General features: G+C 40.8%; 1 protein-coding gene across 21 annotated transcripts in view; it reads left to right on the forward strand.

Moving 5' to 3' along the window:
• FAM227A (family with sequence similarity 227 member A) overlaps positions 1-14350 on the forward strand; it is a 95620-nt gene that overhangs the window by 79273 nt on the left and 1997 nt on the right. For 6 of the 21 annotated variants that reach the window (XM_038550569.1, XM_038550559.1, XM_038550571.1 and 3 more), the window contains 2 exons: positions 583-630; positions 13552-13748. In XM_038550569.1, the coding sequence (XP_038406497.1) occupies positions 583-630; positions 13552-13675 (172 nt within the window). In that variant the 3' untranslated portion in view covers positions 13676-13748. Of the gene's footprint in view, positions 1-490; positions 631-6909; positions 7093-7978; positions 9152-11464; positions 12728-13551; positions 13764-14350 lie in introns of those variants that run through there. The other 15 variants (XM_038550563.1, XM_038550567.1, XR_005365586.1 and 12 more) reach the window with 14 other exon arrangements.

The following is a 14350-nucleotide window of genomic DNA, read 5'->3' on the forward strand; positions in this document are numbered from 1 at the left end:
AAAAGGGCACATAAAGGTTTACTCACTTTTATGTGTTATTCACCCAACTCTCATTTTTATTATAATTAATGGTGGTAGTAAGAGCTACCAGTGATTTTGTACTTCTTCTTTGCTAAGCATTTGTACTTTATGAACTGTATGTCAGAACTCTTTTGCTGCAAGTGCCAGGAGACCAGCTCAAACTAGCTTGAGGAGGAAAATCTAGTAGCTTCAATAACTGGGAAGGCCACAGACAGGCCAGCTGCAGGCATGTTGGATCTAAGAACTCAATGCCATATTTAGGTTTTTGCTCTCTCTCTTTGTCTCTTATTCCCTCCCGCCCTCCTTTCCTCTATGTGCTGGCTTGTTTTCCAAGCTGCCTTTGGCCACAGAAAAAGAGGGCCACAGACAGCACCAAGCCTGTGTATCTATCAAGATTCCAGTGACATCTTAGAAGAAATTACACTGAATTTTTGATCCGATTTTGTTGTGTTTTTTATTTCCCCCACAGGAAGGGAAAGGAGGAGAGGGAAAGAGAAGCAAGACAGAAGTTGGACTGGTCTCCCCTGTCACTCTCAGGCACTAACTAATTCTCTCCCCTAGGACTGGGAAGCTCCTGCAGGAGGCCAGGAGCTTTGATATTTCTACCAGGTAAGGCAAAACAACAGGAGAAAAAGGACACTGTGGCCAGAGACTAAGAAACAGAAATAGCAATTCCTAGGATAAGGGAAATATACCATCATAGTTTTTTCTAAGCTGAATGAGGAGTTTTTTTTTGTTTTGGTCACTACATTTATTCATGCATTTACTCTTTTATCCATTATTTTATTTAAAATATTACAGGGCAGCCCAGGTGGCTCAGCAGTTTAGTGCCGCCTTCAGCCCAGGGCATGATCCTGGAGACCCAGGATCAAGTCCCATGTCAGGTTCCCTGCATGGAGCCTGTTTCTCCCTCTGCCTGTGTCTCTGCCTCTCTCTCTCTCTCTCTGTCTCTCGTAAATAAATAAATAAAATCTTAAAAAAAAAATAAAATAAAATATTACAAATAATAATATTAAATTACAATATAATAATGGCTTTAGATATAGACTAAAAAAGTAAGGTAAAGACCTGACAAATGGGCAGCCCTGGTGGTGCAGCGGTTTAGCGCCGCCTGCAGCCAAGGGCGTGATCCTGGAGACCCTGGATGGAGACCCACGTCAGGCTCTCTGTGTGGGGCCTGCTTCTCCCTCTGCCTGTGTCTCTGCCTCTCTGTCTCTCTGCATCTCTATAAATAAATAAAATCTTAAAACAAAAAAAAAAGACCTGACAAATGTCACCTCATTTTGATCTTCATAACAGCCATATGAGGTAGACATTAGCCACTGAGTTTTGCACAGCAGCAAGCCTAGGTTAGAAGGGGTTTTAGGGGCACCTGGATGGCTCAGTCGGTTAAGCATCCAACTCTTGATTTTGACTCAGGTCATGATCTTAAGGTCATGAGATAGAGCCCTGTGTCAGGCTCCATGCTCAGTATGGAGTCCACTTGAGATTCTCTTTCACTCTTCCTCTGCCCCTAAATAAATAAATTAATTAATTAATTAATTAATTAATTAAAATCTTTTAAAAAAAGAAGAAGAAGAGACTTCAGAAGTTCCCTGCACTAGATGCTGGGTTAAATAACAGTAGTTAACACAGTCCCCATTTTCAAGGAGCTCACAGCCTGGTAGAGAGAAGGCAGTTGTCTCAACAAATAAACCCCCTAAGCTCTGGAGGTACTGTTAGACAGAGGTCACCCTAGGAGCCATGCAGAAACACTTTAGTTTAAAAAAAAAAAAATATATATATATATATATATTTAAAAAATATATTATTTTATAAATATTTATAATATTTTACTTATAATATTATAAATATTTATTTATAAATATATAATATTTTATATATTATAATATATATTTTATTATATAAAATATATATATTTATTTTATTTATTTATTTATTTTTTTTATATATATTTAAATAATCTCTACACCTAACGTGGGACTCAAACTCACAACCCCAAGATCAGGAAGTCACATGTTTTTCCAACTGAGGCAGCCAGGTGCCCCCAGAAACGCTTTATAGAAGTGGTATTCCTTGACCTGAATTTGGAAAAGATAAGGTATTTGTCAGGCAGAAGGAGGGGGATGAGGCAAGAGGATGGCATTCTTGGTGGACAGAGCAACAAAGGCAAAGGCTCAGAGGCAGGAATTAGCATGGCAGGGGATCAAGAAAGTGTGTGAGGGGTTCCAGGAGAGGTGAACATGGAGATCCCTGGACAAATCAGGAAGGGATGCCTATGAAGCACTTTATTTTCTAAGTCTTGGGGAATTGTGGATTTTAAAAATCTGAATATTTTAAAAATCCTGATGGCAGATGAAGCAGTAAAAGGAGATTTGACTCTAAAAAGATCTGGGGTTTTGAATCTTTGCCCTGCTCCTTCTGTGACTCTAGGTCAAATACCTTCATTCTCTGGGCCCGTTTCCTTGGCCCTAAGAGATGTGGATGGTTGTTATATGTGAAAAGTTAACTCATATAACTTATATAACTCATAGTTAACTCATAACTCATATAAAGAGCCTGGCATAGAACCTGTAAGTAATTAATAGTCACTTTATTTATTATTGTTTCATAAAGCTTCTTACATTCATTTATCCAGAATACCTTTGAGCATGCCTGTTTGAGACCACTGCCCTAGCCCAGCCCAGAAGGACTCCTGGGTTTTCTGGGCCCTGGACTGGCTGAGTTCTTACCTCTTAGGGCAGTTCTTACCCTACTTATCCACCACCAGGCACTGAAATGGTGAAACTCCAGAAAACACACAAATTCCTACCTGCAAGGAAGAGGCTCTAAACTCCAAGAGTTTCACATTAAGAGAGGGCACAACCAGGTCCAAAAATGTCTCCTCAGACACTTCTTTCAGAAGTCACTGAGGACTGGCGACTCTAGACTTTTCAGGGCCCAAAGAAGAGCAAACCTGCTCCTACTATTGCAATACTGAAGGGGGAATTGAGGGAAGTAGTCTTTGCCCTGTGCTAGGCATATTCCATTGTCCCATTCAAGTCTAGGAACAGTTCTGTGAAGTAAATTTTATTTTTCCTGTTTTTCAAAGGAGGCAGCTGAGGCTTGCTTAAGTCAAGGCCTGGGCTCCTCCTGGGTCATCTGTACGTTGGACCATTCTGGATTGGGAGGTTTGGAGAAGATCCATTTTGGAGAAGACATCTAGTCATTAGTTTTACAGGATTACTGCTCTAGGGTGGAGGAGGAGGCGGGCTTCAGGTGCAGATGGACTAGCAGGTGAAGATCAGATGCTGACATACTCAGGGTGTTTTCCTGAGCTCAGAGCTCTGATTCTCCCATGTTCTGGGGACAGGACAGCAGAAGTTGTCTTGCTCTTTGCAGAAGCCCATAAAAATATCACTGCTTTAAATTCTGTCACCCAAATAAAGGACTATTTGTAGCATAAAATATGGATCTTCAGTATATCTGCAAACTTTGGTATTTTAAAGTAACACATAACATGTTAAGAAATTACAACTTGCGGGATCCCTGGGTGGCGCAGCGGTTTGGCGCCTGCCTTTGGCCCAGGGCGCGATCCTGGAGACCCGGGATTGAATCCCACATCAGGCTCCCGGTGCATGGAACCTGCTTTTCCCTCTGCCTATGTCTCTGCCTCTCTCTCTCTCTCTGTGACTATCATAATAAAAAAAAAAAAAAAAAAGAAATTACAACTTGATTACAGATTAATTTTTTTCTTAATTATAACTTTTACTTACTCATTCATTTTATCACCTTGAGCAAGGACACCCAACAGAGTCGTGCTTGCCAGGTCCCTACTCCATTCTAAACATGGTCTGTGTATTCTTTAATCCCCACAGCACTCCTGTAAGATATGGGGTGTCGTTATCCTCATTTGATAGCTGGGGCAGCTGAGGCCCAGAAAGGTTTAGTGACGACTATTGCCCAGGATCTGGCCTTTGGTAGACAGATGAGCCAGGATTTGAAACCAGCAGCCAGACTCTAGGGCCTGTGCTACAGCCTTTTTTTTTTTTTTTTTTTTTTTAAAGATTTTATTTATTTGAGAGAGAGAGAAAGATAGCACAAGCAAGGGGAGCAGGCAGAGGGAGAGGGAGAAGCAGGCTTCCCGCTAAGCAGAGAGGCTGACGTGGGGCTCATCCCAGGACCCTGGGACCATGACCTGAGCCAAAGGTAGATGCTTAACCAGCTGAACCACCCAGGTAAGAGAAGGTTTAAGAAGCAAACTTAAGGGACGCCTGGGTGGCTCAGTGGTTGAGTGTCTGCCTTTGGCTCAGGGTGTGATCCTGGGGCTGGGGATTGAGTTCTACATCAGGCTCCCTGCAGGGGGGCCTGCTTCTCTCTCTTCCCAAGTCTTTGCCTCTCTCTCTCTCATGAATAAAGAAATAGATCTTTTTTTTAAAAAGAAGTAACTTAATATGAAGAAAAGTTATCAATTTATTTTTTTTCTTTGATTAGAGAAACAGCCACTGATTATAACAGCATGGTTTGCACCCACTGGTTTGAGCTACAGAATCTCTTGAGTTAAGAGAGATTTATAAATGCTATTGTTTCTGACATTCTAATATTTCAGAATGGAAGAAGAAAGCAATCATTTCAGTTCATTTTAACAAGTATTCATTGCTCTGTCCTCTTCCTTAAACAGGCTTTACTCACTTTTTCATCTGACAAACTCCTACCTGACCCTTAAAGCCCAGCATGGGCTCCTCCTTCAGAAAGTCTCCCCAAACTGCCCTAGTGACTGCCTACTTTGAGCTGTGCTTTTCCAAGCTTGCTCCACTGAATATGATCTGCTTTAGTGATGGAATTGTCTGTCTCCCTTTCTGTTCTGTAAGTCTCCCAAGTTCAAGGACCTTGTCTTATTCAGCATTGAATCTTTTGTACCTGCTCCTATGGCTCACTTGTAGTAAGGATTCAGTGAATGTTTGGTGAAGGAATTAATGATTAATGTGTGTTTAGCATTTTGCTTCAGTTCCTTGCTTATACACAAAATTGGTCACATTTTAGAACTTTGCCTCTCTATATCCATAAAGTTAGGAATAAATCCTCCTAAAAGATCACACTGACTTAAATTTTTTTGTTCTTATTTGAATTAAAACAATACATACTCATCCTTTAAAAATTAAATAGAGAGGCAGCTCTGGGGTCAGATCACCTGGGTTTTAATCCCAGTTCCTCCACCTATTACCAGCTCTGTGACCTTAAGCCACTTAATTTCTCTGTATCTCAAGTTTCTTCTTTGGAAAATGGGGATGATAATAGTATGTACAGCATAAGGTTGTTATGAGAATTCAATTGGTTAACATTTGTAAAGCACCCAGAACAGTGCCTGACACAAAGTAATACATAAGTGCCCATTAGATTAAGCAATTAATGGGGCACCAGGGTGGCTCAGTTGGTTAGGCATCTGACTTGATTTCAGCTCAGGTCATAATCTCAGGGTCATGAGACCCAGCCCTGGTGGGCTCCACACTCAGCGGTGTGTCTGCTCTCCCTCTGCCCTTCCCCACTGTGTGCACTCTCTCTCAAATAAATAAATAAATAAATCTTTAAAAAAATTAACTGATTAACTATGAAAAGCATAAGTGCTTATTAAATTAATCAGCTAATAGTTTAGTTAACATTTTAACAAAACTTGTTAAAAAAATTGCATTTCTCTGGAACCCTTTTCCATTCCCCAGCAACACATTTCCCACTTTCTTTCTTTTGGAGGTTGGGAGGGGTAGAGATTTTATTTATTTATTTGAGAGAGCAAGTGAGCATGAGCAGGGGGGAGAAGCAGACTCCCCACTGAGCAGGGAGCCTGACACAGGGCCTGAGCTGAAAGCAGATGCTTAACCAACTGAGCCCCCCAAGAACCCCTCCATTTTCTTTTCTGGTTGTTTTGGTATTTGTTTTCCTATTCCTGTTGAAATACCATGGTGCTCTGGGTCCTTGATTTTTCAGTGTTAGGCATTATGCATTGAGTTCTCACCAGATTAGGCAAGGAGGACTGAGCTTTCTTTAATCTGCACACACTTCTGGGCAGCCCTGGTGGCTCAGCGGTTTAGCGCTGCCTTCAGCCTGGGTTGTGATCCTGGAGACACGGGATCGAGTTCCACATTGGGCTCCCTGCATGAAGCCTGCTTCTCCCTCTGCCTGTGTCTCTGCCTCTCTCTCTTGTGCTCTGTGTCTCTCATGAATAAATAAATAAATAAATAAATAAATAAATAAATAAATAATCTTTAAAAAAAATCTGCACACACTTTTTTTTTTAAGATTTTATTTATTTATTCATGAGACAGAGAGAGAGAGAGAGAGAGAGAGAGAGAAGCAGAGATACAGGCAGAGGGAGAAGCAGGCTCCATGCAGGGGGCCCGATGTGGGACTCCATCCCAGGACCCTGAGATCATGCCCTGAGCCAAAGGCAGATGCTCAACCGCTGATCCACCCAGGCGTCCCTGCACACACTTCCTATCTCATCTTCTCAGTGTGTTTTTGTGGTGATTTGGTTTGGATCACTAATCAGGACTGTTATGCCATCAATACACTTGCTGTGAGCCATAGAGTATGCTATGGTTACTTTTGTTTTCTTGTAGAACTTTTTGTTATCCCTATAATTAAATCTCTCTCGTTTTAATCTATTTTCTTGCCTTTTTATATCCCTCATGTGCTTATCACAATTTATCTCCAAATTCCCCCTTGGTTATACAAATCTCCCCCCTTTACATAGTCTATCTATTTCACCTTCATTTCCCAGTCTTCTCACTGGTTTCACTCTGGGTGGTTGATTTCTAGGTTGTTTACATAACCCTGTGGACTCAATTCTTCATTCTCTTCATCACACTGGCTTTTTAATCTGTTTCTGTTTGTGTCTTTATGATTCATCCACAGAGAGGACACCAAGAAGTCAAAACCAACGCAGAAATAGGAAGCCAGCTTCCTTAATCCCTCACCTTCTAGCTCACCTGGATGAATCCTTGTCCAAGAATTGGGAGAACTTTTGGCTGAAGCCTGCTCATGTTGTTAGGTTTTATCTAAAACAAAAACAATAAAACAAACAAAATAACAATACCACAACACATTTAGTCATTCCCAGTCCACAGGACAAAGAATATTAAAGTTCACCTCTACCCTTGGCCAAAGTCAGGATTTAAATTGAAGTTAAATGACTTCATTCACTCATGCATTAATTTACTAATTCGTTCATTCACTTGTTAGTCGTAATACTATGGAATATATAAAATTATTATATAACACACTAACATAATCATAGGAGATGTTTACTGAGTACTTAACAATGTGCTGAGTACTCTGTTAAGTCCTGCTTAGTCATTATCTTGGTTAACCCCCCTCATGGCTCCCCACGAGGTGAGTATTACTACCTCCATTTCTCCTGGGAGGATTGCGGGGCTTGGAGGGGTTGAGCAAGCCCTCCAGATGTCTATTCTCTACCATGAATCTCTACCCTGACTCATAGTAGATGTATAACTTTAGGCCTAGTAGTTGTGTGGTTTGATCTTTTCTGAACTTGTTTTCTTGCGTGCAAAAAGAGAATGCCTGCCTAGCAGTAGTGTTGTGATCATTAAATGAGATAATTTATTAAAAGTTCCTGGCACAGGATACTTCACTTGGTCATTGCTACCAGCTATTGTTGTCATTGCTGTTAATAAATATGTACTTTTCCTGAAACCTGGACATATGGAGCACTTGCCATGTACAAGGCGGCATAGAAGATAACCAAAACTTTCTCACACCTTCCTTCTCACTACTCAAATTACAGTTAGCCCTTTATTTACAGTTTATCTAAGGAGCCATACTCTCTCCTATTTCTGGGCCTTTTGCCTGTTGCTGCTTCTGTACCTGAAAATCCCTTCTCCCTCTTCACCATTAAGTCCCAACATCACTCATTCCTGCTTCTCTTCAGGACCCCACATAGATATCCTCTTCTTTCCCTGAACAGCAGGAGCAAAGTTGGCACATGGACCCCTCCTACGCATTCCACAGCCTCTCATACCCCTCCATGATAGCAGTTACCATAGTGGATATAATCGCCTGTCAACCTGTCTGTCTCTACTAGCCCCCACCCAGATGAAGATCTCCTGGTTTTCTGGACCCAGGCCAAACTACATTGCTGTCTTTCAGGACACTCCTTTGTATATCTTGAGGCCAAGATCATCTCTGCACAGACCCCTTCCAGAAATTAATGAGGACTCCTAACCAAAGGCCTCTCAGGAAGTTCAAGATGAAAAGACCTGTCTCTGTTCTTTGTAAATATTAGAAGGAAAAATTATGGTGAAGAATTCTTCACCCTTCATAAGGGGAAGGGGTAGAGCATTGCAGGGAACTAACATTTAAGAAGCATTTACTGTAATGAATAAAACAAATGAGTAATTGTGTAATACTCCAATTCTGTCATTCCCAGTGTTGCTGAGAACCAGTATTCTCAGCATCAGAGAAGGGAAATTCAGATGTTAAACTAGAAGAGATTTTGAACTGATAATGAATTAAGGTTGTATCTTATGTTTAAAAACAGTTGCCTGAATAACTGAGAGGACGGGTATTTACAGAGGGGAGGGGAGAGATAATAGAAGGGATTACAAAGAAGCCTGAAGAAACTTTTGGGGTGATGGATATGTTCACTCTCTTCATTGTGGTGAAAGGTTCTCAGGTGTAGATACATTTTAAATATGTGCACTAGTATGTCACTTATACCTCAAGCTATTTAAAACAGAAACAAAAAACCTATTTCCTAATTCTTTCCATCGAAATGACCTAGAAATAAAGTCTGCAGTGGCAATACCCCAGAATTGTGGTTTTGAAATACTCTTTGCCCTAAAGGGATCCAGGGATCCTTGAAGAAATGTCTAGTTCCTGGTCTAGGGCAGGGAAATCATGAGATGAACACACAACATCTTGTTACACTAGACAACAAAGAAGCTACCAAAGATGAAGAGTCTTGTCAGAAAAAGTCAGGAACCAACTTAGGATCTCATTGGCTAAAGATGGGATAATTGGGGATTCCTGGGTGGCTCAGCAGTTTAGTGCCTGCCTTTGGTCCAGGGTGTGGTCCTGGAGTCCCGGGATGGAGTCCCACATCGGGCTCCCTGCATAGAGCCTGCTTCTCCCTCTGCTTATGTCTCTGCCTCTCTCTCTCTGTGCCTCTCATGAATAAATAAATAAAATCTTTTAAAAAAAATAAACCCCACATTGGGCATGGAGCCTACCTGAAAAAAAAAAAGTTGGGACAATTTAAGCACTGTAGTAATAAAAATTGCCATGGATCAAAGCACATCAAATACATTTTCACTTAGATATTCATATTGTTGCTTTAAAAAGATTAATTGGTCACCATTGAAAAATACTAGATAGGGTGCCTGGGTGGCTCAGTGGTTGAGCATCTGCCTTCGGCTCAGGTCGTGATCCCGGATTCTGGGATCTAGTCCCACATCGGGCTCCTCTTGGGGAGCCTACTTCTCCGTCTGTCTATGTCTCTGCCTCTCTCTCTGTGTCTCTCATTAATAAATAAATAAAATCTTAAAAAAAAAAGATACTAGATAACCAGTTTCTTATTCTGAAAATTGGTAAATAAAGGGGTAAAAAATAAGCATTTATCATGCCATTTCCATCCAAACTGTATTACCAGGTAACCAAACAGTAGATGAGGGGAAGTTTCTTTTTTAGAAGTATTCCACTTAATAAAATAGGGATCCCTGGGTGGCGCAGCGGTTTAGCGCCTGCCTTTGCCCCAGGGCACGATCCTGGAGACCCGGGATGGAATCCCACATCGGGCTCCCGGTGCATGGAGCCTGCTTCTCCCTCTGCCTATGTCTCTGCCTCTCTCTCTCTCACTGTGTGCCTATCATAAATAAAAATTTTTTTAAAAAATGTAGGTTTTAAAAATAAATAAAATAAAATAAAAAGCAACAATAGAATTTAAAAATTACCATTTTGTGACCCCTAATGAATTAACAATCTAGGTTGATCATCAACAACAGCTGCTAACATCCCCAAAAGATAAAAAGCCATTAAACGCCTCTTAATAGTAGACCACCTACAAAATAGTCATTACCAAATAACCGAACCTGGATCTGATCTACACTTTACATCCAACTACTGTAATAGTAGCTGTCCTCTGAAATACAGAGGACAGAGGAGCATATGACATCAGGGGAATGCAATCAGCAAAATTCAGGCTCTGGAAAACTCCATTTAAAAAAATTACTCTTTAAAAAAAGTCACAAAGGAAAAAGAAGGAAATCTATAGATTTTTCAAAAGAAGGTCATTAATGTGAGTTGCTGTGTGTTGACATTTTTTCATCCTGGTTGAAACAAACTTTAATAAATATATGGCATTGATGAGAATTTAATATTTGAATGTTACCTATATATTTGATATTAAAAGTTACTAATTTTTAGGTGTGCTAAGGACATTATGGTTATGTTTTTTTTAAGTCCTGATCTTTTAGAGATACATATTGAAATATTCATAGATGAAATGATATGATGTATGGAATTCACTTCAAAATAATATGAGAGGGAGTAAGCAAATAGAGGCTTAAGTGAAATAAGATTGACCATGTGTTGAAAGTTGTTGAAGCTAGGTGGTGGAAATATTATATTATTTTACCTTTGTATATATTAGAAATTATCCATAATAAAATAATTCAAAATATTTACTATGAACCAAATACTTTTTTAAAGATTTTATTTTATTTTGTTTTTTTAAAGATTTTATTTATTCATGAGAGACAGAGACACAGGCAGAGGGAGAAGCAGGCTCCATGCAGGGAGCCCGATGTAGAACTCGATCCTGGGGGATCCATGGGTGGTGCAGCGGTTTAGTGCCTGCCTTTGGCCCAGGGCGCGATCCTGGAGACCCGGGATCGAGTCCCACGTCGGGCTCCCGGTGCATGGAGCCTGCTTCTTCCTCTGCCTGTGTCTCTGCCTCTCTCTCTCTGTGTGACTATCATAAATAAATAAAAATTAAAAAAAAAAAAAAAACTCGATCCTGAGCCCAAAGCAGACGCTTAACGGCTGAGCCACCCCAGTGTCCCTAAGAGTTTATTTTTAAGTAATCTCTACACCCAATGTGGAGCTCAAACTCACAACCCTGAGATCAAATGTTGCCCGCTCCACCAACTGAGCCAGCCAGGCAGGCACCCTGAACTAAACACTAAACACTTATAAGCATATTTCCACATTATTTTATTGCCTTCTCACTATAACTCTGTGAGTGAGGTACAATTTTCCCCGTTTCAAGAGGCCTTTCTTGGCTGAAGCCACCCCTAGCTTTGACTTACATAGTTTTCTCCCTGGCCTCTCTCTTGCCTCCTTCAACCCATTTTTCACACAGCAGCCCAAATACTTCCAAGTGTATGAACCCATTTAATTCTCACAACTCAGTATTATTATTATTATTATTATTATTATTATTATTGGTTTTCAGATGAAGAAATTGACGCACAGATGTTAAATAAATTTCTCCCAAGACGACACAGCTAATAACTGGCTGATCTGTACTATGTAAGCCTGGTTTAGTTGCTACTCATGCATGCTGAAACCATACTTCTATAAACAAAATAAAATCATATATGAATATACAGAGCCTGCCATGTACTGGTTTAGTATATTGGTTAAGAGCATGGATGCTGAAGCCAGACTGTGAATCTTGAGCAAGTTACTTAACCTTGTGGTGCCTCAGTTACCTCATCTGAAAATAGGGGAAATAATAGTTCCTACTTCAAGACATCCTTGTAACAAGTGATTATGTTAATCTGTGGAAAGGAGGAAGTGCTGTAAATGTTGGTTGTCCTCAGATGTTGCCTTTAGCTTCTCCCCTTTGCTTCTGAGAGCTGCTTTCTCTCTAGCACCTTCCACCCCAGCAGAACCACTCACAGTTACCTAAATAAGCCTCTCTGTTGCCTCTGCCTTTCTGGCAAATCCTCACTTGCTCTCCCAGCCCCACATTAAGGGTCACCATCTCCATGAGGGTCCCACAGTGAGAGGTCTACCTGTTACTTAACTGCATGCATAAGAAGCCTTACCTTACCCTGTGTGGGATTATCTGTTTCAATATCTATCTCCTCTACTAGACTCTTGGCTCCTGAAGGGCAGAGAACTGTCTTCATCTTATCCAGCAGAGAGCTGGGATCAGGCCGTGTTTAATAAATGTTGGCTAAATAACCTGTCAGGGACATGCCTCAGGGCAGTTATGTGCTGAAGTTGGAGGTCTTTCAAATTTGGAAAGCTTAGTTCTAAATCATTTCTCGTATTTGAGTTCTTGAAACTCCAAGAATATATATTCACAGGCACCAATTTGAAGAAACCCAACTGCAGACAGTGGGATCATAGGCCTTTATTTGATTATAAGTCAGTTGTCCACAGAGGGGCAGTAAAGTGTAATGATTTAAAATTCAGGTAATCCCACTGCCTGGTTTCGTTGTTGTTTTTTGAATACCATAAAATGACACAGATTTTTAAAATTTTGTAGAGAATTGTGGACTCACTGAAGGATTTGAAAAATTGGGAAAGCTACTTGACATAATTACTATTTAGTTACTAATTGATACAAAACTCTGGCTCCCCATACTCTATATCTAAAATAGGAAAATAGGTTTTACAACGCAACTTTTTAAAATGTAGTCGTTTTAATAAGTCTTTTATGGCTTCTGAGTTTTATGTCATATTTTAAAATATTTTTTTATTCTAGGATAATAAAAGATTGTCTCATTTTCTTCTAGCACTTGTATTATTACATTTAGATTTAATTCCTTGATCCATCTGGAATTTATCTTGGTATAAGGTGTGAAATATTGGTTCCAATTTTATTTTTCTTCCAGATGGCTACTAGTTGCTCCAACACCATTCACTGAATTCATCATTTCCCCACTGATTTGAAATATCTCTGTCATCATATTCAGAATTTTTATATGATAAAAAAACCTACTCCTTTTTTTTTTTTTGTCCTGATTTGAGTGGAAACGTCTGCAAATATACTTTTTAACTACCCCCAGTTTTTGGTTAAAAAAATGTTTTTAAGTTGTATATGACCATCAATATCATATCCAAACAGGATTTTTATCCTCATTTTATGAATTTGTCATTACCAAGCTCATTTCTGTTTCTTTCTTTTAAGTGTAGTGCACACAACCTTCAAATATTATGAACATTTCTCTCTCCCAGCTGTCACTACACCAAACTACATATGTTATATTTCCCTAAATCATCTTGCTGTGCTCTTTGCAGCTCTTCCATACACTTGATGTCCTCACCTAACAAGTTGCTCAGAAGTCACTACAATTATATTAAATGAGGTTTTAACGTGAAAGTCTATCATCTCTATCCAGTTCATCCCCGGACTGGGCCCTGATTTCCGTTTAACACGAAGGACAGGCTATGTTTCTGGAAAATAAGATTTGAAGGAGCTACAGTAGTTATTTGTTGGCACTTTAAACAATCCACTCTGAAGGGGAAAAAATGTCCTACAAAATGCCAAATGTTATTGTGGGAATTTTTTTTTTCTATTTATTCCAGCAAAATGATTCAGACACTGAAGAAAAAGGGTCGTCCTGTACTAGGTCTTGAACTCAAAGAACTGTTTGCACAGATACTCATCATAGCCTCCACCTCAACAGATGCTCTTTCAAATGTTTCATGACTCTTGTCAACAGACAGTCTCCATTTAAGGGGAGCAAGATGATGCTGCCAGAGCCGGCTGTGCTGGCAAGAAGGCGGGCCCAAAATTTCTATTTAAAAGCTGGACCAAAATATGTTTGGCTTCTGTTGTCTATTTAAAATTTCAAGTTAAGACGCAGAAAAATTACTCTCCATCCTGAATGGGCCCGGGGTGCCTCACAGACTAGACAGCTGCTGACGGCATGAGAGAGAAATTAGGAACGCTGAGGTATCCGTGAAGACCCCATATTCGACCTCCTGACCCGAGGGTCTCCCCACCTCAACAAGATAAGCATCTTGGGCGGCACCTGCCGCCACGTCAGCCACCTCCACCGGGCGCCCGCTCCACCTTGGTTTTCCACCTCATGACCCTTTCCTAGCGGCCTCTGTCCATTTCGGAACAACCCCCACCTCAGGACCTTCATTCTCACAGCAGCCCGGGTTCACCTCAGTGCCCACCTCCGTGCCCCCGAATTCCCACGCGTCTCCGTGCGCCCACTTTGGAGTCTTCTCCCTGACTTCAGCGTCTCCCTCAGCTCAAGGGAGGCCCCCACCCTCCCTCCTCATCAGAGCCCCTCTCCTCAGCCGGTGTCCTCCGCCTAAGAGTCTCTCCCTGACCCCACGGAGCCGCCCCAGAGGCTCCCGGAGACCGGCTCCC

Source organism: Canis lupus, chromosome 10 (assembly GCF_011100685.1).
Source record: "Canis lupus familiaris isolate Mischka breed German Shepherd chromosome 10, alternate assembly UU_Cfam_GSD_1.0, whole genome shotgun sequence".
In the NCBI taxonomy this organism is placed as follows: Eukaryota; Metazoa; Chordata; class Mammalia; order Carnivora; family Canidae; genus Canis; species Canis lupus.